The sequence below is a fragment of the Cynocephalus volans genome, chromosome 11 (genome assembly GCF_027409185.1).
Source record: "Cynocephalus volans isolate mCynVol1 chromosome 11, mCynVol1.pri, whole genome shotgun sequence".
NCBI lineage: Eukaryota > Metazoa > Chordata > Mammalia > Dermoptera > Cynocephalidae > Cynocephalus > Cynocephalus volans.
In genome coordinates, this window is record NC_084470.1 from 54,444,126 (window position 1) to 54,471,253 (window position 27,128).

General features: G+C 37.6%; 1 protein-coding gene across 6 annotated transcripts in view; it reads right to left on the reverse strand.

Annotated features, from left to right (window-relative positions):
• The window catches only part of ANO10 (anoctamin 10), a 205,453-nt gene that overhangs the window by 123,697 nt on the left and 54,628 nt on the right, over nt 1–27,128 (reverse strand). For 5 of the 6 annotated variants that reach the window (XM_063113792.1, XM_063113791.1, XM_063113793.1 and 2 more), the window contains one exon: nt 21,078–21,206. In XM_063113792.1, coding sequence (XP_062969862.1) covers nt 21,078–21,206 — 129 coding nt within the window. Of the gene's footprint in view, nt 1–8,849; nt 8,912–21,077; nt 21,207–27,128 lie in introns of those variants that run through there. The other variant, XM_063113794.1, reaches the window with a different exon arrangement.

A 27,128-nucleotide genomic window follows, 5' to 3' on the forward strand; every position in this document is an offset into this window, starting at 1 on the left:
ACAGGAAGGAGGTTTAGGGGCTCAGTGATTAAACACAATGACTCACTGCACAATGTCTTCGGGCAAACCAACATGCAAAATCAGCAATTTAAGGTAACTATGCCTAAAAAGGGGTTTCTCAGTAGAGGAAGCAGTACAACCAAATATATCAAGTCAGATTTCAGTTCTATAGAGGTATCACAAAGAGGTGAGCATCATTAAAGCATGGAGAAGAGGGCAGTGGGGAACTGCTGCATGATTTCATAAAGGCCTGCAAAGCCACACTAAAATCTGGACTTTAGTCCTGAAAATGGTGCAGAGCCAGTGAAGGCTTTCAAGGAGAGAATAAGATTAGATTTGTCTTTCAGAATAAACATTTCAGTAGCCAAATGGATTGGACAGCTCCAAGACTGGGGAGCCTGGATACCAGTTAGGAACATAATGTAGCAAATGATGAGGACCTGCTCCACGACTACGTGCAAGGCACTGCGTGGAGAGGAACTGAGTCTAGATGAGAAAACCCTGGGACTATAGCTGTTTGAGCATACGGAGTGAGGTGAATAACCCCAAGTTCTGGCTAAGACTAGGTGGATGGTGACAGATGAACTCAGCTGTGGAGTGCTGAGTTTGAGATCATTTGGTGACATTCAAGTGGCGGTAACTTGAATCAAAGGATACACAAGTGTGAAGAATTGAATAAAGCCAGAACGAGCCATGGAGTAGACAAGCTCACCTGGGGAGCAGATGAGGGAGAGAAGGGAGGGTGAAAGAGAAGGGAGAAGGAGAAGCCCAGGAAGCAGCACAGGAGCAAGGTCAAGAAGGAATAGCCAAAGAGGCAGGAAGAAAACCAGCAAAAAAATCTCTCATAACAGCCAAAGGATGAATTTCTAGAATGAATTGAGTCATTCACCCCAAACAAGCACTGTGCATGAATCATGTTTATTCATCCTCTCACACTTTTGTCCCAGCAGTTCTCACACAGACACTGACAGAATTTCAAGTTTCTGCAGTGGTGGTGGTGTGAGCATATTCCCAATTAAGAGTACATTTTCTACCCAGTTTTAAAGACCTGGGTTCTTGGGGAAGAATCCAAAGAAAATTTTAGGGACAGCTTTGTCAAGTTTCCAATTCAGTACTCTTTGACTCCCTCAATGCCACCTCTTCCATGTAGGTTCTGAGACCTGGCTGTAAAATGGTAGTCGCAGCACGGCCGCAACAGTTCCTGCATTCACAGTCTACCCCGTGACACTCCTCTGGCCTGGCCCTAGAGACCAGGAAGGCTTCCCCAAGGTACTTCCTTCCTCCTCCAAGTGCCCTGTGCAGTGACCATGTGCACTGCAGATGGGCCAGGGGAGTAAGAGGGACAGGAAAGGGAGCATGGATTCCCTCATGGAGGCGATTCACAGACATGGGTTTCTAGCTCATCCGACTGCCCAGTGGGCTCCTTCTGCCTGCTTCACAAGTACCTTAGATTCAGTAGGACCACAAGCAAATTCAGGATCTTCTGCCAAAATACAGACCTGTCTCAGTGACTGGCACTCCTCTGGTACCAAGCTAGAAACTTGCGGTCACTTATGATATGAGATTCCCTTTCCCTTTAACAAAGTGCATATCCAGAGTATCACTGAGACCTCTGAATACTGCTTCCCACATGTGCCTCTCCAGCAGAGTCACTGCCTGCCCTGGTCCAATCCACCAGGACCCCTCTCCAGAACCACTGCAGTCATCACCTAACTCATTTCCCCTCCTGACCCCTCTAAAACATCCTCCACTCTGCCCGCCCCGGTTGCCTAATGTATAAGGCATTGGCCTCCTAAAACATCCTCCACTCTGAGCAAGATGGGGTGTTTTGTTTTTTCAAACTGCAAGTGTAATGAAGTCACCACAACAGCCACATTTCCACTCCTCACCCTGCCCTGACCAGTAACTTCCCAGGACTCTTAAGTGAAGAAAATGTGGCCTATGTGTCCTCTCCAGCCTCATACACATTCCTCCCAGCATCCGCACAGCCCTGGAGACTCCATGCTCCCTGGGCAGGACTATTTTCCTGTCTGCTCAAAGCATCCCCCCCCACAGTCCCTCATCTCCATCTCTCACTTCAGAGTCCATGTTAGTGGTCACCCCTCCTCAAAAACACCATCTCCCTGACTCCTAATGAGGTCAAGTTCTCCTAGTTTACACCCCAGTCATTTTGTATCTATCTGAAGGACTCATCGAGTCTTTGTGTCCATGCTAGATTTAGCTCCAAGACTGGGGACCACGCCCACTACTTCTGCTCAGCACCCAGCACAGGGTGTGGTGAGCACTGAAGTATCTGCTAGGTGCTCTTAGGAGTACCCCCCTAGGAGGCACAGTCAACCCCATGCTCAGGGGCCAATGAACTTCCTTCCCCATCACCACAAAGCACTTTAACCACATTTGGAGGGAAGAAGTAACGTAAAGGGAGCAGAGTTATTAAGTAGGGAAAGATGTGTCATGTCTCTTCTCTCTTCTTTCCGAGTTACTAAGATAAACCTGTAAGTGGTGGTAGAAGGGGAGGGAAGCTGCTGCATTTAGGAATAGCAGAGGCCCGGTTTTCAAACTTGCTCCCTTCCACTGCAAATTTTTCCTCTCTGTTTTCAATATCTAAATGCCAGCAATTTATGAGAAATCTAATAAAGGTTGGTCACTTCAAACCTCATGTTTTCTGGAAATCATTCCTTCCAAATCCAAGGATCAGCTGCCATTTTAATGTGCCAACATCATCTCTCCACTTTGGATTTATTTTGCTTGTTGTGCAACAGAGTTATCATTTCTACCTTCAAATGACAACATTTAATATACTCTAGAATGTTCACATAATGTACTTAGAAAGTATTAAGTAAAAAAGTCATTTAACAAAAGTCATTAAAAGCAGCACACTGAGGGAAATAAAACCAAATGAATGATGAAAATAGTGAAGCTTTCAAAAGACTGCCAACTTATCTCTTTGGTCAGAAATTTAACTAACATACAGATTGTAAAATTATCTTTCCCATTTTAGACTCACTTTCAGAATTAGCAAAATACTAATTGTCCTGTTCAGTCACCAAGTCTTTAAATATCTTCATATTTTATTAATCTCTCTAATTAACTATCATTCTGACAATCCTGTTGCTGGATTTAGAGCTGTAGTATTTATGATTATTTTTGCAATTCTAGAATAGGATAACTGTGGAGTACTGCAGCTCACTGCCAGCCACACAAAAGCGTCAGCATGCACATCAACACAGCGATATGAGATGATTCATCAACAAGTCAGCGGAAAAGACTGCTAAAAACCAACATAGCTGGGAGACAATTTCAACATCCTGGATGACTAGAAAAAACCTATTGAGAGGACATTCTGTATAATGCATACAAAATTTAAAGACAGGCAAAACTAAATGGCAATAGAAGCCAGGAAAGTGGTTCCTTTTGGTTGGTAATGACTGGGAAGGGCATGAAGGAGCTTCTGATAAAATGTTCTATGTCTTACAAATGTGTTCACTTCTTGAAACTTCATTGAGCCTGACACTCATATCAGTATCTGTATGTATGCTACATTTTAACAAAAAGTTCCTTAAAATATTTTCAATATTTACTTAAAATATTCTATAAATATTATAGACTATAGCATCCATATTTGTATTTCAGCCCTACTTTAAGCAGCAAGTTATACTAGAGGCCCTTTAAGTTCTCTTGGGGTCTAAAATAATTTCTAATTTACTGTTTGACTTCAACAATAGTGGAAAAACAGTGTAGGTTTATAAAGTATATATATATATGTATGTGTATATATGGCACATATAATGGTTATAGTTCATACACATACACACACACCCCCATGCTGCTCTTTAGTGATCTGGGGTAAAGTTACACAGGATTTAAATCATAGATTTATGGACTCATCTGTGTAATAGATTTCTGGGGAAGGTTTCACATTTTGTTTAATGGCTATATATTTATCAAAATTCAATTTCAAAACTCCACTTATTCAATTAAACTATTACAACATGTCCAGTATGCTCCATATAGATGACATATTAGAGGTTTGCTATTATGTTAACAAGAATAGATTTTGTAGTGAACTAGGTATAAATTAGAATAAGTATGGTAATTCAAATAATATAAAGTAGGCTGTAAGCTAAACAGAAGATGAAACACTCTTCTTTAGTTCATAAATTAATATAATACATTGAAAGTACATGAAAACACCAAAATAAATTCAATTTTTTCAGATATAAAAATATTTTTATAGAACTCTAGGCTCCTGTAAGATAACAGATACACCTAAATCCAAATCTCTCTGTACATCCTCAAAAACCAAAACAAACAAACATAAAACAGATCAATAAGGAGAGAACAAATGAAACTATCTCTTGTGCCTACAACATAACTAGGAAATAGGGAATGCCATGAACTTCATGTTACATAGAAACAGGGAAATAAACATCCAAATTCAGCAAGACCAGCTCCAGAGCCCACATCTAAGTGGGAAGTGAAGTCAGACACTATGAAAAAAAGTAAAGAGAGAAATAGAGGTCGATGGGTGTTGAAACATAGATAAAACCACCCCCAGAAAGAGAAATTTCCACCTTGAGTGAGGAACCACTGAGAAAAGGTGTGAGAACTGGTGGATCAGAGGCTTCCTGGAGACTCAAAAGGACAGAGCTTGAATATGCACAGAACCAGACATGGTAGTTTTAAGAAGGATTACCTGGAAGGCTCAGGTGTCTCCTGGAAGGTGGTAATTATGGGAAGAAGAAAGCAAAAAGTAGAAATTAAGGATCCTGCAGAAACAAGAAAAATACTCACACCTCTCACCACAAAGAAGGTATTCATTAAAGAAACAACATCTTACCATATCAGGAGAAGGGAGCACTCTCAAACTAAGAAATTGAGTAAGCCAAGACAAGTCAGGTGGACAAAAAGTAATAATTTAAGATATACAAACAACATATTTAATAGGGTGGAGGTTATACAGCCCCATGTGTGACATCAACTGTACTTTGCCAACAGGGAAAAGAGTAAAATTACAAGCAGCCAGGATTAAAGTCTCATATATTCCCATAAAGGCATTAATAATGCAAAGGTATAAAGGTCCAATAGTCAAAGGGACAAAGGACTCAGACTCGCTAAATGAAGAGGCAATAGTGACTGATGCTTTGACAGCTGCTAATGCTCTGCATTCTCTTAAATTTCCCACATTTAATGGCTCAAAATTCTTCCCAATGATTTAGAAAAATAAGAACAAAACAGCCATCATCACTGACTTGCCATCTTCACTCAGTTTAGAACTAATTTTATACTAAATAGAAAATACAGACAGGTGTGTACATGGAGAGAGGAGTAAATAGAAACAGTCTGACTGGGGTCTTTGGAAATCCCAATTTTTATAAAAGGGTCATTCAACAGTTCACCCAAAATAACAACTCCCATAGATTTATCTCTATTAGCAGGGATATACAAAATTCTCAAAACAAAATTACTTTGTTTTTAAATTTTATTTTTTATATCATACAATAAAAATTATTTTTTTGGTGTACAGTTTTATAATTAAATTTTAACATGTGCGTAGATTCATGTAACCAACACCATTAATCAGGTGCAGAACAGTTTAATTGCCCCCCCAAAATCCCTCATGCTATATATATCTTTATAGTCACAAAAAACAATTCACATTATTTTAATGATTTTTCCCATGAAAGAGTAAAGCAAAACAACAAACACACTTCCTCTAAAACAACTGACCCAAGGATTCAAAAAACACAGTATATGGTAAGGTTTAAGTGTGCTCAGTTCCTTTTTCAGTCTTTTGTTGTTGTTGTTGTTGTTGTTGTTGTTGTTGTTGTGACTGGTAAGGGGATCGCAACCCTTGGCTTGGTGTCGCCCGCACCGCACTCAGCCAGTGAGCGCACCGGCCATCCCTATATAGGATCCGAACCCACAGCAGGAGCGCCGCTGCGTTCCCAGCGCCACACTCTCCCGAGTGAGCCACGGGGTAGGCCCCCTTTTTCAGTCTTAGTGAGAAGGAAAGCTCACATAAAACACATGCCCTGTTCTAAAGGCATTATTCTTTATCTAACTGTCTCTGTTTTGTACCCAACGGGTGTTCTCTGTACTCTCTGTGTTTGTAGCCTTCTATGGCAAGGCCAGGGTTGGAATCCAGGTGGGGCTCAATATACCTCTGCTTGCTCCCAGACCAAGACCCAGCCCAAATCTCCATCAAAACCCTAAGAGAAGACTTGAACAAGAAAAAAGGTCAAAATATGTGGCTGTCTGCAGAAGAGAGATGGCAACACATTTCATATGACAGAAATAAGAAGCATGTTGTCAAGTGAAACAAAGAAGGCTGAGAGATATGTAGGATTGGGAGAAAGGGAGATATAGCAGAAAATGGGAGTCAAAAAGGGGCTGAAAACCAGAAGGGTAGCACAAGTTCATGCAAAGATGTGTCAATGAAGTTAAGCCATGCCCCCACCTTCAATTATCTCTGCACAAGATAAATTATTTGAAGTAGAATTTACTGGTCAAAGAGTATACCCACTTCACATTTGCTTAAATTTTATGAAGCTTATTTTAAAAAGAAAAACCTCAAAAACTCCCTAATCCCATGCATTTGTGTTGAATTATACCATTAAAACTGATTCTTAATCCATAACTGCATGATTTTCTGTTTAAACAGGCTTTGGCCTTAGCAGCAGTTCTAAAGAAATTCATTCTTATTAAAAAATCATAATAAATCCACAAATAGACTGCTTCTTTGCTTTGACCCCAATCCAATCCTAGTATTATCCTTGGCAAAAAGCAGGAGAAAGTATTTGTTGTTCATAAGCAGCTTTTGCTCTTGCTAAATTATAGGTGAAACTGATCCAAACCTGAAATAACAAGTACACCAATCACTTTTCTTCAACCTGTCATTTACTCAAGATGCAAGAACTCCTCTTATTCTGAAAAGGTCAAAACTGCCTTGAAAAATACCATTCAAGTCATAAATTCTAAAGTTCAATAGCATCAAGAGGTCATTTTACACATTCATTCCTTTACATTAAAATTGTTTTTAAATTTTCAATAGCATTTTTACTTGTATTAAACAAACAAGTGCAAAACAAATTCACTAAGTTCTGTTCATGAATGAATGTTCGTGAATTATTATTCTTATATACATTTATCTGCAGATTAAACATCACTGGAAGCATAAACAAGAAACCAATCACATTAGCTGCCTCCATGGGAGAGAATTTGTTAACTGGAAAACAGAACTAGAGGAATTTATCACTGTGTTTTTGAGCTTGTGAGTTTTGAATCACGTAAATGTGTTACAATTCAAAGAATAAATACATAAAATTTAAATAAAGAAGATAATTATTTCTGTAAGAAAATACCTTTCTAGTTTCTACATGCTGTCAGCTAACAACAAAAATGAAACTGTATCAAAAGACACTATCAGATATCCAGCAACGTGAAAGAAGAGGCAGACTACCACTGGCCACACAAAAGGCATATATGGCAGGGAACAATTTCTCTAAAAACCTGATTAAAAGCTATATATATAAGTCAAAAGGAAGAGCTGAGTAGGAATGCTTTGGGAAATGATCCTTTCTCCCAGTCGTTGAAATGGTCAACCGAATACCTTCTGCTGTTTTCAGAACTCCATTCAACGTGTGTGTGTCTGTGTGTCTATGTGTGAGAGAGAGAGAAGCATCTATGTCTCTGCAGGGTACAATTTGCTGACTCAGACAATACTCCTGACAATACCAATGCACAGAGCCAAAGAGTGGAGGCCACCTCTCTGCAGGACAGTCCTCTCCCCATCCCACCCCCAACTCCCACTGTCCACCTGGCAATAGACAGCCTTGGAGTTCGTACTCTGAAGCATGAACATATCCAAATCCAACAACTTTCTTAGAGAGGAAAGGATAATGTATTTAATGCAGTGCTGCAAACTAGTGCAGGTCAGAGTACTGGTTGTTACCAGCACACAATTAGAGACTGGCTTGTGCCAGAATGTAAATCAACATGTTGCTAAGCACACTTAAAACTCTGCTGACAATTTCTTTTTTTTTCATACCTGGACATTCTCAAGAAAGGAAGCGGTATGTTGATTTACATTTTGACATGAATTCCTTAACTTGCTGTGAACTACTAACAAATAGTTCTCAGACCAGCACAGTGTGTGGGCTACACTTACGGAGGCACTGCAAACTATGAGACTAAATGACAGTAAGTTTTAGTAACACAGCAACCAAGACAACCGGGAGAAAAATCCTGAATATCCAATTCTGTTCATCTCAGCTAACATGCAAACTATGATATCAGTTGATAAGGGCCTGAGATAGAACCCTTCCCAAAGACTTTTAAAGATTATAAACCTTCTCTTTCTCCTGAAGGAATTAATATGCAAGACTTGACACTCTAGTTTTGGAAAGCTGCTGTCCCTTATTTTAAAGCATAAAAACTACAAGATAAGTACTCAACAAATATTTATTATCCAACTGATAAATCAACTTTGAATTCGACCATAATCACATACTTTTTAGTCTTTTACATTTTAAAAAATCTTCAGCTGAAACCCTTAAATAGCTTCTTGGCTTAGAATACTTTATAGACTATTTATACATCCCTGATAAAAGTCAAATTCATGAGTACACTTAACATTCCAAGTTGTTTAAAATGCTTCTTTTAATTTGGAATCATTTAAAAATTACCAAACATAAATGTTGTGATTTTTAATGATTCCACTGAGACGTCAACCTCGATCCCTCACTTATTAGAACCCTGGAATTCCCGCCACTGCCAGTGTTACTTCCTCCTGCCCTTCTTCAACCCTGCTGATTCTAGAAGCACATGAATACCTTGGGCCATCAAAAGGTTGAACAGCAGCGGCAAATCACCTTCTACACAATTTCCATTTATGCGCATGCCCCACATTCTGAAAACAACAAAATATAAAACAGCTGATCATTTTTGTTCTTAAGTTTGATCACTGAATTCTCAAATGCCTGATAATTATCCCTCACCTCATTAGTTTCTACTCATCACCAAACAATACTCAAGACAAGCAGGTGCTTTTATGGTGACATGGAATTATGAGTGCTCAAAGAAAGAAAAGCCAAAGAAGCCCACTTCTTCTCTTAACATGTTCCTTTTAGCAATATCTCTAAAAACTCAATTACAAAGTCTTACTTGGAATTTTAAAAAGCCACTTGCTATATAAAATCAAAGTTTATACTCACTGGTTTTAGGCTGTTTCATTCTTAATTTTGAAAAAAAAAAAACATTACTACTTTCATCTTATATTGAGTCACAGACAAAAGATTTTCTAAAAGATTTTTTCAATAAAATTTTATATTTTTTAAAATTTATCTTTTATTTACATAGAATAAAAATCACTCATCTTGGTATACAGCTCTTTGAGTTTTAACAAATGCACTGAGCTGTGAAACCATCACCTTAATCAAGATACAGAACAATTCCATCACTCCAAAACAATGTCCTTAAATCCTCGCCTTACTCCTAACCCCTGGCAACCACCCTCAGTAAATTTTAATGTCCACATTTCGACTGGATAGATAGATATTACAGCAATCTCCAGGACGAATCTAATAGCAAAGAGAAGACAATGCAAAGAGCTCTACCTATATAATCTTGCTCATATGTCTTTCTCAAACACTCAGTGGGTAAGCATCTTACGGCTTATGGACAGTAGAAGATATCACTGATCTATCAGAGAGCTGCTCTTTTTCCTTATGATTCCTTTTCTACAACTGATTAGCGTAAAAGAATCTTAACAAACTGTATTCTTTCTGCTTCTATCCCTTCTTTTGCTGTGAGACACTCCCTCAACCAGATTTCCCTGTACACCAATGACCACATCACAGACTTAACTATTAGCACAGATGGTGGTAATTAGTTTCTGTGTGAAGTGCTGAGATGGAAAGGATAATGGAAGCACTACAACCTTCCTTGCACTTGTAGAAATGGTCACAGTCGGGGCCCACTGATGACAGCTTGAGACAACCATATATTTACATTCCATCTTCTGCTCAATCTGCCAGAGGAGAACCTTTTCTTCAGGCTCAAAACAGGTATATCTTATAAAAAACACATACATGTGTGTGTGTATGCGTGTGTACAAATATGACATTTGTACTTCGTGAATTGGAAGATGAGGGTTTGTAACTAATATATACAAGAAGAAATTTTCTTAGAAAGTAACCAACAATTCAAAAACCTTTCTTTCCTTTCCCTTCACGGTTCTTAACATCTTTAGAAACAGTCCATTTTTAGTAATATTTATAACAATGGAATTAGGAACACATTGTACTAAATAGGAAGAAATTACAGTGGTAATATTAACATCTTACATTTGTAAGCACCTTGGAGTCCACAAAAGATCCTCACAGCTTCCAATTAATCCAGTCTTTGCAACATGGCACTTTGGGGGACTACAAAAGAAACTAAAGTCCCTCTGAAGCTTTTAAACTACAGACTAAAAAGGGGAGGAAGTGACAGAAGTAACAACAAAACAAAAGAACAATTACAACATATCAAAATAACTAGAAAACCTATGAACTGGTCAAACTGATACCATTTCACCAAACCCAATTAATATGTAATTATCTATGATGCTAAAAAATGAGCCAGTCAAACCTGGCCCAATTTTGATATAAAATTCAGTGGGAAAAGCAGTTAAGTGTTTTCTGGAAGTGAAATTTGACCTACCGTACTAACACAACATTTTGAGTTTGGAGTATTGGTAATGAGGGAAAACTTTCCTAAGGAAAATGGCTATTAAGCAGGGTCTAGATGTTGACAAACAAACATAAATTTAAAGACAGTATTTTAACTGAGGGAAAATGTGAGAAGAGAGGCATCAAAAAAGAGTATGAAATGATCTGCTTGTGGGTCCAGCTATCCCAAGAGAGGAAGAAGTGTGATTTATCTTCTATCTCCAGCTCAGACTAGAAACTCAGAAATTTTTCTTAAAAACTGAACTAGAACAGGTTATGTGAAAGCACAGAAGGATACCATAAAGAACGGGTTCTTCAACGACAACTATTGTGGCAGCTTTGTAATTCTGGCAGAATAAAGAAACTGTAAGGATGGCAAGCATAAAGAATTGGGACCTATTAACAGGACTGCAGAAATGGAAAAAAATGAGGTAGATTTAAGAACAATGGGAAAGAGGAATTGGGGCAGACTCAAGCCCCAAACAGATCTTTGGACAGATGAAGAAAGAGCAGAGAAACCTAGAGAGTGGTGGGACCACGGAGGCAGAAGTAGAGGCAGGGCAGAGCACAGCCTGCTGTCTACACATGCAGGGGCCAGGCACTGTACAGACATGCAGCATTCCATCCTCCCCACAATCCCATGTGGAGGCTGCTTCCTAGTAAGGAGAAGACTGGCAGTTCAATCCCATAATGAGAATGTATGGCAAATTCAATTTTCAACCTATTCGTGTTTAAAGATCATTGGGATGGCCAAGCAGAGTTTATGTTAGTGAGGTAAGAGGAACATTGTAGTCATGCTTTTGCATGTGTTAAAAGAGCCCATTTGGAATGAAACATAAACGGAATATAAAGTTTTTTTCATGAGCTCAGAGCCCTCCATCAGTTTCCCCACCTGTCATCCCTCATCCCCCACCCCTCCCTCACTCTCTTGCCTCTGGAGCAGCCTCCGCATCCCACTTTTCCTTCAAAGGGGTCCCTTAACACAAAGATTTGAGACTGTTCAACGTTCTCCCCAACATCATAAACAGCAGAAGTTTCTTGTGTGCTTCAAGTCTACTTTCAATTTTCTGAAGCAAAACTTGCTGTCCACCCTACGGAAAAAAAACTGGGACCAAAAAATGCTTTCTTATCTCCCTGTTCCCCAAAGGAATAAAACTTAAAAGTCTGAAAAAGGGGGCTAGTTTGACTTTGACTTGGTTCATGTATCTGAGGGGAAAGTTCACTGTCATGCAAGAACAAGGTCAGCAGCAAGTCCAAGAGGAAGCTCATGCCCTTGGTAGGCCTGCTGTTGTGGGTGGGGCACAGGCTGGGTGTACAAGAGACACCAGAGGGAGCAGGTGACGGACAAAAGGCATGAAAGCACAGATGAGAGGAGACCAGAGTACCAGTCCTCACAGAGAAATAACCCAAATCATTTTATTTGTTTGTGGGTATCTGGAGTATTTACATCTGAATATGGATACTGATAGAGTTTGGATGTACTGTTCCCCCAAAACTCATGTGGAAATCTGATCCCCAACGTGGCAGCGTTGGGAGCTGTATGAGTCATGGGGCAGATCCCTCATGAATGGATTAATGCTCTCCCTGGAGGGTGGGGTAGTGAGTTCTCACTCTATTTGTTCCCTCAAACGATGGTTGTTTAAAAGACCCTTGCACCTCCCTTCTCGCTCACTCTCTCTTGCTTCCTCTCACCATATGATCTGCATGCACCTGCTGGCTGCCTACCCTTTTAGGCCATGAGAAGAAACAGCCTGAGGGCTGTATCAGATGCAGCTGTCCCAGAATCATGAGCCAAATAAACCTCTTTTCTTTATAAATCACCCAGTTTCAGGTATTCTGTTATAGCAACACAAACGGACTAATACAGACACATATGATGTTCTGTGATTTCACTTTAAAGAAAATAAGTAGTCAGACTTTGAAATTGTGACATAAGAGTGTAGAGAAGCTGTTTAATTTTCTCATTCTTACCCACTGTACAATTCTTTTCTGAAATCAACTCTAATCTGAACATAAACTGATCTCTTTCAGAGGTGTGAGACTTGCCTTTTCCTAAACTTTCTAGGGTTAGGTTAGGTTAACTACTGTACGATCTTAAAAAAAATGCAAAGTAATTTCCAAAAACAAAGTCATATTTAAAGAGATTTCGTACTAACCATCAATTTTGAGGGCACTGGGTTTTCAACAAAACAAATATTTCCCATTAATTGACAAACTTGAAATCCTAATTCAGTACTCCTTGAGAATAGAAGAAGCCCACTTAGATGCCACAATCAGGACCAGTAATTCCTCTGTTATTCAAAAAAGTTAGCTAAAATGGGGAAACCATAAAAAATGCATATCGTTACCTTTTAATTTTAGCAAACATTTAAACATACAATTAACAGCAAATCTTTCACTGTAAGGCCCAGGCCTTTCCTTTGAGTAGATCCAGTGATGGAGTGGCTCACTTGTCTTCCATGCATAAATAACACCCATAAGACAATGTCTAAGATTCCCAGGTTTGTTTTCTTTAAAGAAGAGTGAAAACTTAAAGACACTTGTGAGGCAATGTGAAAACAGAATCTGGAAGCTCTCCATAGTTTTACGATTTTTTCCCAATCTTTTATAATTATCTCATCTTTATCCAATCTGATAGCAATTTGTCTTTATGGAGTCTTTCCAAAGGTTTTCACAGAAATGATGGCTTTCTCTATTTTAGCACACACTTTTTATCAGTTTTCACTCCATTTAATTAAATTATGTCAATTGCAGTAACAAGAATACCACACATAAACAGATTTGGGAACAAAATACCTCTTGGTGAGCCTTTAACTCAGTGAGTGGACATCTTCCCCATCAGCCCCACCCCAGACCCCAACCACCAGGCTGGGAGAGCCTGCACCAGTTGGCATCCTCTGGAAGGAATAGAGAGCTGGGTTGCCTGAGGGACAGTGTTAGAAAAGATTTCTACTGCATTAGAACTGATCTCTTGGATAGCTCTGCCTGGGAGCATTTCTAAAGCCAAGGCTGTATCTTAGTAATGCCTGGTATATTTTAAACACGCAATAAATATGTATTCAGTAAAAGAATTTGCCTTGACTGTCTTTGTTCTCACACCGTTAGGAGAACACAAAGCAATGTTTTATTTGGATAAAAACTAAAGAGAGGGAGAGACCACAGAAAGACCAGGAAATTACCAAGATTATCACAGGAATAAAGGAAACAAAAGAAGGAAGAAACCCAACCCCATAATTCGATTCAAAAGCACCCTAATCCGGGGAGCTGGCAGGTTCGCTCAGTTGGTTAGAGCATGGTGCTGATAACATCAAGGTCCGGAGTTTGATCCCTATACCGGCCAGAAAAAAAAATACAGTGGTTGACAGAGTAACAAAAAAATGATATTAAAAAAAGGTACCTTAATCCAAAAGCCAAAAACCTTATTTACTCTCCCAGAAACCCAACACATGCTCAACACTGGGAAATGGTGATGAGATGAATAACTTGGTTGGCTGTGGGTTCCTGCCTAGGTTAAGTTTTTAAATTGAATGCTCAGAGTTTCATCAAACCTTTCAATTAGGTGAAAAGATTTCTATGAGAATAGATTTTTTTTTCTGAGACAACAATGATAATAAGAGCTAACAAATACTGAATACTTAATATTGCCAGCCACTGTCGTAAACGTACTACATGCATTTGTTAATTTAATCCTCATAACAATTGTAGGAAGTAGGTACTAAACTCATTCAAGACACAGAGCTAGTCAATGGTGTAGCCGGGATTTGAACCCAGAGTCCATGGTATTAACCACTGTGCCATACTGCCTAATACAGTTCACCTTTTCTTATAAATAATATAAATTTAATATTTTGTCTGCAAGTTTTCTTAGTATACGTCCCAAAGGCTCAACATCAAAGTCTTCAACTATAAATTTGAAAGTAATTCTTAAATAACTGCCAGTAACCATTATATATGTTCACCAAAAAAAAGTATGTATGACTTACTCATTCATTAACATTTAACAAGCAATTGCTTAAACGCTTGAAGACAAAGAGTTTTATTTTGTTGTTTTTGTGGTTTTTTTTGGCGGCTGGCCAGTACAGGGATCAAACCCTGGACCTTGGTGTTATCAGCACCATGCTCTTACCAATTGAGCTAACCATCCAGCACACAAAGAGTTAAAGTAATTCAATAAACACTTGTCAGTTGCTGAACATTCACTATTAACCAGTTCTTTCCCATGCTCTCGGGAAGTTCGAATTATACTAAGAGTGAGTTGCACCAAGGGCTCTGGGTTGTCTAAGGATGGAATGAGAACCAGGGGAGACGAAAGGGCAAAGGAGATTATAAAGAATCTGGTATTCAACTGAGGCAATTCTTCTGTAAACTATGGAGATTCATGTATGGACCATAACAGAGGAGAAATATGATCAGAGTTTCATTTAAGAATAACCACTCCAGAGTAGAGAGCGTGGAGCAAAGAAGAGAAAGCATGAAAGCCAGAAGGCTAGTGAGAGCTGCTGTAACCACTGAACTGTATACTTACAAATGAGTAAACTGTATGGTATGTGAATTATACTCAATAAAACTGTTTAAAGAAATAAGTCTACATGAGAATTGGTGAGGCTCCGAACTCAAACCATGTGAATGTTTGAGTAGAGAGCCTAAACAAATACTCGGGAGTCAAAATCCACACGATGTGAGTGATAGGTGGGTGGGACAGAGGGCTGGGTTGAGGTGTGGGGGCAAAACAGAAAAAAGAAAAGAAGAGAGAAGAAAAATGGAGTCATGTCACAGGATGGAAGAAGGCACACAAGAGAGGGACATTAACATATAAGCAACAAACTGTAACACAAACAAAATCAATTTAATGTTACTGTGGAGCACCAAGCCCATGGAAACACATCTATGAGCAGAAAGACATATGAGCTAATTGCTGAAAGATCAGTCCATTAGCAATGATGGTACTATTAACTGTTTCCAATTTTCTATTTCCTTGTCTGGGTCAGACATGGTGCCCCTCACTTTTCACGTACATCCCCAACGTCTTCATTTTACATCTGAGGAAACTGAGGCTCACAGCAATGAAAAGAAAAAGCTGAGATTCTAATTCAGTTACCACCTGGTTCTGATACCCCAAGCTACTTATAAGCTGTGACACTGTCTGCTTAACAAATAATGACGACAATGGTAATAAAGATAAAGAAAGTTTTGTTCCGCCATTGCTGAACCGATTAGAATTGCAGCTCACATCCTCTGTACCTTGAACAAGTGCTCAGCCCTACCTGTGGCATCTTACACACAATTTCATCTATATCTTGCCTTGTAAGAGTAGTAACAAGACTGCAATTTATTAAGCATCTGCTCAATGCCAGTCACTTGTGATTAGGGTCATACGTGCATCATTTCTACTCTTGAAAGTATCCCTGCAAGAGAGGCTGCACTGGCCTCAATCTGTACTAAAGGAAATGGACTCACAAGACAAGGTAACATACTAAGAGGCAGTGCAGGGATAGAATCCACAGCCATGCAGTTTCAAATATTTGTATGTAAATATACATCTCTTCTCCCTCTCTCTCTCTTTCTCATCACATATGTGACAAAATGTTCAAAACTAGTGAATTCTGATAAAGAGTTGTAGGGGAATTATCTGTATTATGCATGTAACTTACTGGAAAAATAAACCCTATGAGTCAAGGCATGAAAGTGCCCTGAGGGCTCAGTCCATTCTCAGAGGACACCTTTAGTCATTACAAACAGATAAGAATTAACTGTTTGTAACCATGGGGATGAGGGGGAAGAATCACATGATGACTTACTTTTTTAAAAGAAACTGCAATTAAAGGATATTTTTAAAACTACCAATTAAACATGCATGGTACAGACAGGTTCCCTGATCACCAGGACCTAAACTGCATTAGAAATACAGTGTAACTTCTGGGGTGAGTACTTAATTCATTTTCACCTTAGAAAAAACAGATTTTAGCAGGTGAATTGTTAGCATTCAATATGTCTGACTGGCCAAGCTTAGAATTTTTTTAAAACACTGTAAATTCATTTAATACTAAAATGAAATATTATCTAATATTTGATATTTGGAGGATTCTACTTTTTAGAAATTGGAGATTGTTGCATAATTCTGCATTTAAAGTAGTTATCCTTTTCTTGAAATTACATCAAAGAAGTGAACTAAATTTATCTCAGAAGTGAGGATGATGGATTACTTAAGGGAAATTATCTGTACATTGATTTAATCTTGTGGATTTAACTTCATGTCACTGTCAATATTTGACTGTTTTTAACCCACAAAAATGGCATTTTCATGTACCTAAATATTACTTTTACTTCATAAATATATACAATTTTCATGGGTCAATTAAGAATAAATAAACAGAAAAAAGTGGCATTTTCATATGTTTTCATATAATACATTGGTAGGTTATTCTCATTTAGTCTACAATAAATTTATTTTACAAATAAAAGTAGTGTTAAAGTGTCATCAGTTTTTAAAGGCAACACTAGATGGCAGTAAGAACATATAAGTCATGACAGGACACTGCGTTCTCAGCACATAGTAATGATCATTTTTGACAGTACTCAATTTCATGCTGTAGTAAATCAAGCTTAAAACTGAAGAATCAAAAACCTAAGTAAAAAATTAAAGTTACCTGGCTTTGGAAGTGTAATCCAGAAAAGCTACTGAAATTATCAATTCATCCAATTTTAAATTAAGAGAACACTAACACTCAACATCAATTTTATAAAATTTTTAGACATTGTAAGTATTCTTTGTTTTGTTAACAAATTCTAATCACATAAATGTATTTAGATGTTAATTTGGGGAAAGAAATTTAACAACTTAAATTGCTTTTTCCATCAAGATGCTAAAAATTTATACAAGTATTTACTTTACATAAATATAAATATTTTTATACATTTATAGCTTATTTGTTATGGCTTTTTGAATTAGTGAAATTTCTACTCTTAGAGGCTAGGAAGTACAGCATGCTGCTAATTTAACATACTACTAGCAAACTTTTAAAAAATTCAATAAATACTAACACTATTTGAACTAAAAAAAAAAATAGGGAATAAAATACAATTTTATTTTAAAATTAATTTTAAGTTTTTACTTCCTTATATGAAAAAATATTTTCAGATCACAGAGAAAAAGCTTATAAATAGAAACATGTTAATTTGACCCACTGATAGTTTTGCTGAACTTTCTATAATATTCTTTTTTTCCAGCTTTACTGAAGTATAATTAACAAATAAAAATTGTATACACTTAAGGTGTACAACATGATATTTTGATATACAGATACATTATAAAATGATTAACACAATTAAGATAATTAACATACCCATCACCTCACCGTTACCTTGTAACATTTTGAATTAAAATTTCAGCATGATTTTACAAACTTACATGGTAAGAAACCAAAATTTCATATTTTCTAATTTATAAATGTTCCACTTTTTGGCTTCATTACAAGACAGATGGCATTCAGCTGATGTCTCAGTAACACTGAAATAAAATTAGTTAACTTACTAATTTTGGGGGTTATTTCTAACACTCTCTCTGAGTTTGGCTTTGTTCTGACACACAAAATTCTCAATTTAGTAACCAAAGCTAGTGTCTTCTCAAATGCATGAAAGTCAATAAAGTAAAAGAAAACAAATTTTCAAATACACTACTGCGGCAGAAAATGAAGACCAACTTATGCCAATATAGCCTAACTTCTAGTCAAGAGTTAAAATTTTAAAATATCATAAAATAAATACCTATAGCTTAATACAGGCACATTAAAACAAATACACACCCAAATAGCCAAAACAATCTTGAGAAAGAAGAACAAAGTGTGGTCTTACACTTCCTGATTTCAAAACCTACTACAAATCTGCAGTAATCAAAAATAGCGAGGTAGTGACATAAATACAGACATACAGACCAACAGAATAGAATAAAAAGCCCAGAAATAAACCCTTGCATATACAGTCAAATGATTTTCGACAAGGGTGCCACGACCATTCTCTGGGGAAAAGACAATCTTTTCAAAAAATGTGCTGGGAAAACTGTACATCCACATGCAAAACAATGAAATTGGACCCCTACCTTACGCAATTTGCAAAAACAAACTCGAAATGAATCAAAGACCTATAACTATAAAACTCTTAGAATAAAACACAGGGGAAAAGCTTCATGATGAGACAGCATAGGGCTAGGCCTGTGAACCAAACTGACTCCATTTTCCCTGCAGAGGACATTGTGTTAATTTTCCAGTCCTCAGTCATGAGACCCATAGGGGGCATGATAACCCCACCGCCTTGATGCCTTGATAAAAGTAAATGAAAGAGACCAGTTGGTCATAATTGCCTTGATAAGATAAACTGAGATAAGAGAGGAACAGAAATTCACTGAGTTGCAAAACCCCTTCCCCAAGGCTTGTTAAAATATTAGTTAGCTTTGTTTAAAACATCATTATCTACCCATTCTTTTTTCCCTGTAATTACAAAAATTAAGATACAGATTAACCTTAAGACCCCTTTAGGAGTTCCCACATGCCCACAACATGACCACTACAATGACCCTCCTGGGATGGCAATAATGAACAATACCACCATCTTGCACCTACCGAGCAGGCGCAAAGACCAAAGCCCTAACTGAGCTTGTGCCCATGATGCAATCAGGAAAAACAGAATGGATCATCTCCAGAGGCATGGAATGAGAACTCTGGCCTTCACCCCTCACCTCTTTTCCCTTTAAAGGGCCCTGAAGAGTTCCCTTCAGAGGGCTAGCTTCTCTATAGCTACCTCCATATGCATAAGTCTACTTCCTCTTTTCATAAAGCGTTGCTTCCTTTATTACTGGGTGCATTGTTCATTTCTATGACTTTGGGACCCAAGAGCCTAATTCAGTAACAATGACATTGAATTTGGTGATGATTTCTTGGATATGATACCAAAAACACAAAAGAAAAGGAAAAATAGGTAAGTTGGACTTCATCAAAATTAAAAACCTTTACGCATCAACAGAATGGGAGAAAATATTTGGAAATCTTATATCTAATAAGGGACTGATATCTGGAATACATAAAGAACTCCTAAAACTCAAAAACAACAACAAAAAACAAACAACCAGATTAAAAGAAGGCAAAGGACTTCAACAGACATCTCTCCAAAGAAGATAACAAAAGGCCAATTACCACATGAAAAGATGCTCAGCATCACTTGGTTATTAGGGAAATACAAATCAAAACCACAATGAGATACCACCTCACGCCCATTAGAATGCAAAGTTAAGGGCCAAATCCTAAATCAAGAAGGTACACTATGAGCCTAGCCAGCTGGCCTCTCCCTAAGGAAACTCTGTCTTGTTCTCTCACTTTCTCAGGTAATATATCAGTCTTGCAAAGAGCTTCCCCAAATCTATTCAACTCACAAAATTCAAAACAAACCAACTTTTATCTGCCAGGGCCATTCTTTCCCCTCCTACTCAGTGCTGCCTAAAATCATTCTCCGAAATGCATATTCTACATATTGCATCTATCATGAACACAGATTCCTATCAAATACAATAAAAGAGCAAAAAGAACAAAGAAGAATATATTTCTTTAGCCAATACTAGAAATGTATAAATTCATGATTCCATTTCTTCTGGTCAGCCCTGATTCCTAAGGCCTTTGGAATATGAAACATCACTCCATGATTCTGCTAAATTCTGCTTTAATAAATTTCTACAACTGTTCTATTTTTAAAATATCTAAAACTAAAGGTCACAATATTCTTGAAAATAATAATCACCAGCAACAAAAAAATTCTGCAAATTCTTTCATTTACATTTGGTTAGTGCTCAATTTTCACGATGTTATAGGACCTCATATTCCAAAACATGATAAATAAAAGGAAAACCTAAAAAGTACACATTCTACTTGTGCTTTGTATGTGAAATTATGTGTCTTCCTACAAATTACATTTTGGAGTTTGACAGTGTTTCACAATGAATTCCACACCTGTAGGAAATGAGACCTAAATCACTATCAAAAGCATTTTTTAGGATTTGCTTTAAAAAAGCAGAAGTGACATTTCCCTAGAAAAGACTAAAAATACTATTAAATTTATAGACTTCTATCTCAAATAGAAATTTTCTATTCTACTCAGCACAATGGCTAGAAAAGTCTCTTCCTGTTTGCATCATGGTGACTGTTTTTCATACCTGGGCAATAACCATGAATACACAGCCTCAATCCTCATGTCTTCCATTACCTAAACTGCTTTGCTTTCTTACCAGTAAATGCTTATGCACAGCAAGGGACAGCGCTGATTTAGACTAACAGAGGCATCTGATGTGGATGCTACTTAAAACAGGTTTGTGTTTTCACTTACCTCCACTGCTACTACAATCAAAATGAGGTCCGTTTTTGACTCTGGAAAGACTGCATTCACTTGTGGTGACATTCCAATCAGAGCACAGTTAGTGACGACAGATATAACACTCATTGTTTCGAAAGCCAACTAAAAGAAAAAAGAATGTGGAATTAAAAACTGCAATGACTGCTTCCATATTTCTTCATCCTTTTTCATATTATCTAAAAACCAAGGAAAAAGTCTTTCCCTAGTTCTAAACATTCCAAGAAATTTTAAGCTTTTTTCCTTTGTCATGCTATGATTTTCATTAGTTTAAAAAGGCCAGACTGTTAGAAGATATTTTGGATACTTTTGGCTTGAATATTCCAAAGCAATATGCTCTACCTTACCAATTGGAGGCAGCCATGGATCTAAATTTGGAATACATCCAAATCACTGTTGAAGTTACTCTACTCTACTCATATCTAAGGGAAATCTAAGTAGGAGTGTCAGAGAAAATGTTTCAAATTCAAAAACAGGTAAGATTTCAAACAGAATTTATTTTGTGAAACTGTTCTATTTTGACAGATCACACGCCACATGTGGTTCAGCTATAACCAGTTTTATAACCGAGGCGCCAGTTATAAAAACAGTGATCCCTTCCTAGTGGCATTTACCAAATCATCTGTTGAACTTTAGAAAGGTTCCAGGCCCCACTAAGACTTACTAAACAGACTGTTCCAGGCTCCCATGAAGGAGACTTTGGCGCCTGCTACTACATATGGATGTAGAAGTGTTGTGACCAATGCTCTTTTTGTTTAAATGTAAAGCACGTGGTGATAACTACTGGACGACTTAACCACTACCTCCAAGAAACACAATTACTATCAGAAATGTAAATTTTAAAAGAGGCAAAACAAAAGATAACTGGACCCAAACCTAATAAATATCTTGACCCATGAAGAATTTCTGCCACCTTATATTTTAGCAATCCTTTGTGTAATCTATTTTTCCATAGTTTTCTTCACAACAAACCTACTCAGGACATTCTTCACCTTCTCTTTAAATAACTTAAAATTTCTACTTATTTACTTTTGATCATTACATTAGCATAGTTCACAAATCAAAAATTGTAAGTATATGGTGAAAAGTTTCCTTGTCCCCTTTTCTCTTACTTCCCAGCTCCCATTCTTCCAAAAGACAATCACTATTACTAAATCTTATGTCCCTTTCCAGACACTCTGTATGCAAGTATAAACAAATTTGAATAAATGCACTCTTTCTTATTCCCTTCTCAGCATAATACACACTGTCAGGCCCTTGCTGTTATCACTTAGAGTGTCTTGGAGAACTTTCTGTGTCAGCACTCAAAAAGCTCCCCCATTCTTTGTCACAACTGCTTAAGTATTCTACTGCATGTATATAACAGAATTTATTTACTCATTGGTGGGCATTTAGTTGCTATTACAAACAATGCTGCAATTAGTAATCCTATAAATACATCACTTAATAAGTGTGGAAGCAGGCTACATTCCTGAAAGTAGAATGGCTGAGTCAAGGGGGACATGCATTTGTAATTTTTTTTCATGTTAATTAACCCTTTATTGTTTTTTTTTTTTATCTTTTCTATTGAAGTACTTTTTAAAAAAATTATTGAAATATAATTGCTTATACATATCTCTGGGGTACAGCATTAAATACCAATACTTGTGTGCAATATGTGATGCTCAAATCAGAATATTAAGTATATTCAACATTACGCAATATAATCTTTTATGGCCTTTTACCAATTTCTCGCTAGCCACCCCTCACCCTCCCCCCCCCTTTCCCTCCTCTGGTGGCCTCAGTTCTGTTCTCTCCTTTTGAAAATCCAACACATTATTGTCACTGTTTTATCTTTTTTTTTAGCTCCCACTTATGAGTGAGGACATGTGGTATTTCTCTTTCTATGTCTGGCTTATTTCACTTAACATAATTTTCTCCAAGTTCATCCATGCTGTGAACGGCAGAATTTCATTCTTTCTTATGGCTGAGTAGTATTCTATTGTATATATATATATACACACCACAATTTCCTTATCCAGTCATCCATGGATGGGCATTTAGGTTGGTTCCTCATCTTGGCTATTGTAAATAGAGCTGTGGTAAACATGGAAATGCAGGTATCCCTTCGACATGATGATTTCCATTCCTTTGGGTATACACTCAGCAGTGGGATTGCTGGATCATATGGTAGCTCTACCTGTAGTTGTTTGTGGAACCTCCATACTGTTTTCCATACAGGCTGCGCTAATTTACAGTCCTAGCAACAGCGCAGGAGGGTTCCCCTTTCTCCACATCTTCACCAGCGTTGGTTACTGTCTTTTTGATCATGGCCAGTCTAATTGGGGTGAGGTGATATCTCAATGTGGTTTTGATTTGCATTTCCCTGATGCTTAGTGATGTTGAACATTTTTTCTTGGTGTAGAGAACTTTCACCTCCTTGGTTAAATTGATTCCTAGGTATTTTATTTTGGGGGTGACTATTGTAAATGGGCTTGCTTTCTTGATTTCTTTTTCTGCTAGTTTGCTATTGGAGTATAAAACTGCTACTGATTTTTGCATGTTGATTTTGTAATGTGCAACTTTACTGAAATCATTTATCAGCTGTAAGAGTTTTTTATACAGTCTTCAGGTTTCTCTCTATATAGGATCATGTCATTGGCAAACAAGGACAGTTTGACTTTTTCTTTTTCAATCTGGATGTCCTTTCTTTCTCCTGCCTGACTGCTCTGGCTAATACTTCCAATACTATGTTAAAAAGGAGTGGTAAAAGTGGGCATCCTTGTCTCTTTCCTGTTCTTAAGGAAAAAAGCTGAAGGATAATATTCAGGATAATATTGGTGGAGGACTTGTCATATATGGCTTTTATTATGTTGAGATACTTTCCTTCTATACCTAATTTGCTGAAAGTCTTTACCATGAAGGAATGTCAAATTTTTCAAATGCTTTTCTGCATCTATTGAGACAGTTATATGGTTTTCATCTTTAATTTTGCTGATTTTGATTTATTGACTTGTGTATACAACCATGCTTGTACCCCTAGGATGAATCCCACTCAATCATGGTATATAATTTTTTCATGTGTCTGTTGCATTTCCCTAGTGACTAACTATAAATCTTTTCATGAGGTTACTGGCCATTTGTATAGGTTCTTTGGTGAAGTTTTTTTTTTTTTTCCCCCATATCTCTCGCCCATGTTTTTATTGGTTCCATTGTCTTATTATTGAGTTGTAGGCAATTTTTAATATATTCTCAATACAAGTCCTCTGGCAGACATATGTACTGTGAATATTTTTTCTCATTTTATGTCTTGTTCTTTTTGTTGAAGAGCAAAAGTTTTAATACTTTTTTTCCATTTGGAGACCTAGTTATCTTAACAGCATTAGTGGACAATCATTTCTCCTACTGAACTGAGATGTCACCTGATGGAGTTTGGATGTGTTGTCCCTTCCAAAACTCATGTGGAAATTTGATCTCCAATGTGGCAGTGTTGGAAACTGATTGAGTCATGGGGGCAGGTCCCTCATGAATGGACTAATGCTCTCCCTGGGGGAGGGGGGATTAATGAGTGAGTTCTCACTCTATTAGTTCCTGCAAGAGCTCGTTGCTTAAAAAGACCCTGGCCCCTTTTCTCTCTCTCTTGCTTCCTCTCACCATGTGATCTCCTTGTACCCGCCCAACTCCGTGCCACTTTCCACCATGAGTAGAAGCAGCACAAGGCCCATGCCAGAAGCAGCACGAGGCCCATGCCAGATGCAGCTGTCCCAGAATCGTAAGCCAAATAAACCTCTTTCCTTTATAAATTACTTAGTCACAGGTATTTCTGTTATAGCAACACATAACGGACTAAAACATCACCTATACCATATTCTAAATTTCCGGGCTTTCTATTCTGTTCCATTGGTCGGACTGTCCAGTAATGAACCAGTACCACACTACCTTAATTACTGAGATTATATAACACGTTTTAATATGTGATAAAATGTGTCTGTCCCTACTCTTCTTTTGAGTTTTCTTTGCTATTTTATTTCATTTATTTTTCCCTGTGAACTTGACAATAAGTTTACCTAACTGAAAGAAAAACTTTGTAAGTTAATTGTAGATTAATTTGTAAATTAAGTGCTATATCTGCAAGTAAATTTATAGATTAATTTGTAAATTAAGGGAAAACTGATATACGTTTTAAAAAAAATGGAATAGACTTTTATTTGCTTTTATTTGTCATACATGGGTATAGTATACTTGTTGCCATGGACTGCTGGCTAAGTAGACTGTCAATCCTCCCAGGGTTTTACCTCATATAAGGCCTAATTTAAAATGAGATTTTAATGTTTTATCTAATTTTTCTTATAGCTGTCCATCTATTTTTTAAAGGAACTTACTTTTTTAATTGAAATATTGATTGTACATATTTACAGGGTACAGTTAGATTTCAACACATGCATACAATGTGGACGATCAAATCAGGGTATTAGCATATTCATCACTGTATAAATTTACCATTTCTTTGTGATGAAAACATTTGAGCTCCTCTCTTCGAACCATTTGATAACATACAATAAATTACTGTAAATTATAGATGCCTGTCACTACTGTACAACCCTAGAACTTTTTTTCCTATCTAGCTATTTTATGTCCATTAACCAACTTCTCCCCATCCCCACTCTCTCCCCTCCTTCTCAGCCACTAGTAACCACAATTCACAATTGTGACTTATTTCACCTAACATAATGTCTTCATTTAATTATGATGTGTCTTGTTGTGGACTTCTTTGGGTTTATCTTGTTAGGGGTTTGCACAACTTGAATTCAGCTCTCTTACCAAATTTGGAAAGTTCTTGGCCATTATTTTTTCAACTACTTTTTTGGCCCCTCCCTCTTTCTCCTCTCCTATAACTTTCAATGACAACAATGTTAGCTCCTCTGTTATACACACAAAGGTCCCTGAGGCTATGATTTTTTTTATGATCTATTTTCTCTCAGTTGTTCAGATTAGGTAATTTCTCGTGTTCTCTTTTCCAATTCCTGATTCTTTCCTCTATCCCTTCCATTCTGCTATTGCACACATCTATTGAGCTTTTTATTTTTGTTACTTTCTTTGTCACCTCTAAAGTGTCAATTTGTGGACTGGCCAGATAACTCAGTTGGTTAGAGTGTGGTGTGGATAACACTAAGGTCCAGGGTTTGATCCCTGTACCAGCCAGTCATCAAGAAAGGAAGGAAGGAAGGAAGTAGGGAGGGAGGGAGGGAGGGAGGAAGGAAGGAAGGAAGGAAATGTCAATTTGATTCTCCTTTACATCATCTATTTCTTTGCTGAGACATGGTTATTCTGTTTTTTCATTTGTTTCAGGTGTGTTCATAATTACTTATTGAAACATTTTTATCATCGTTCCTTTAAAATTTTAGTCCAATATTTCTAACATCTGTGTTATCTCTATGATGGCATCTGCTGATTGCCTTTTCTCACTCATTTTGTTATCTTCCTGTTCTTTGTATGTTAGGTGATTTTTTACAGAAACCTGAACATTTTGGGTGTTATAAGATTCTAGATACTATTTAAACTTTCTGTTTTACTTGGTTCCTGACACCACTCCAGCAAAGGGGGAAAGTGGGTAATATTTTGTTACTGGGTGGAAGTAGAGGTCCAGGTTCCTTATCCAGACACTGCTGGCACCCGAGGGGGGTGGTTCCTTATTGTTGCTGGGCAGGGGTGGGCATCCTAGCTTCCCACCAGACCTCTCCTGATATCTCCTCTTCTGGGAGAGGTACAAGTGCCTCACATTTGTTCCCATTTTGTCTCCACTGTGCAGGGTGGTGGTTAAAGTCTTTAAATTCCTCTAGGCTTCTTCTGAGATCACCCTAGCAGGGGCTGGAACAGGGGTCCCATTAGTGCCAGGTGACAGCAGAAGTTTAGGCTCCCCACATGTTCCCCACTGCAGCAGGGAAGGTCTCAGTACTATATGGTGGGATAAAGTCCCAGTTGGCTACTTTCCTAGAAAACTGTCAAAGTTTTACATCTTAAAAAGGTATTAGAGATTATATTTTGCCT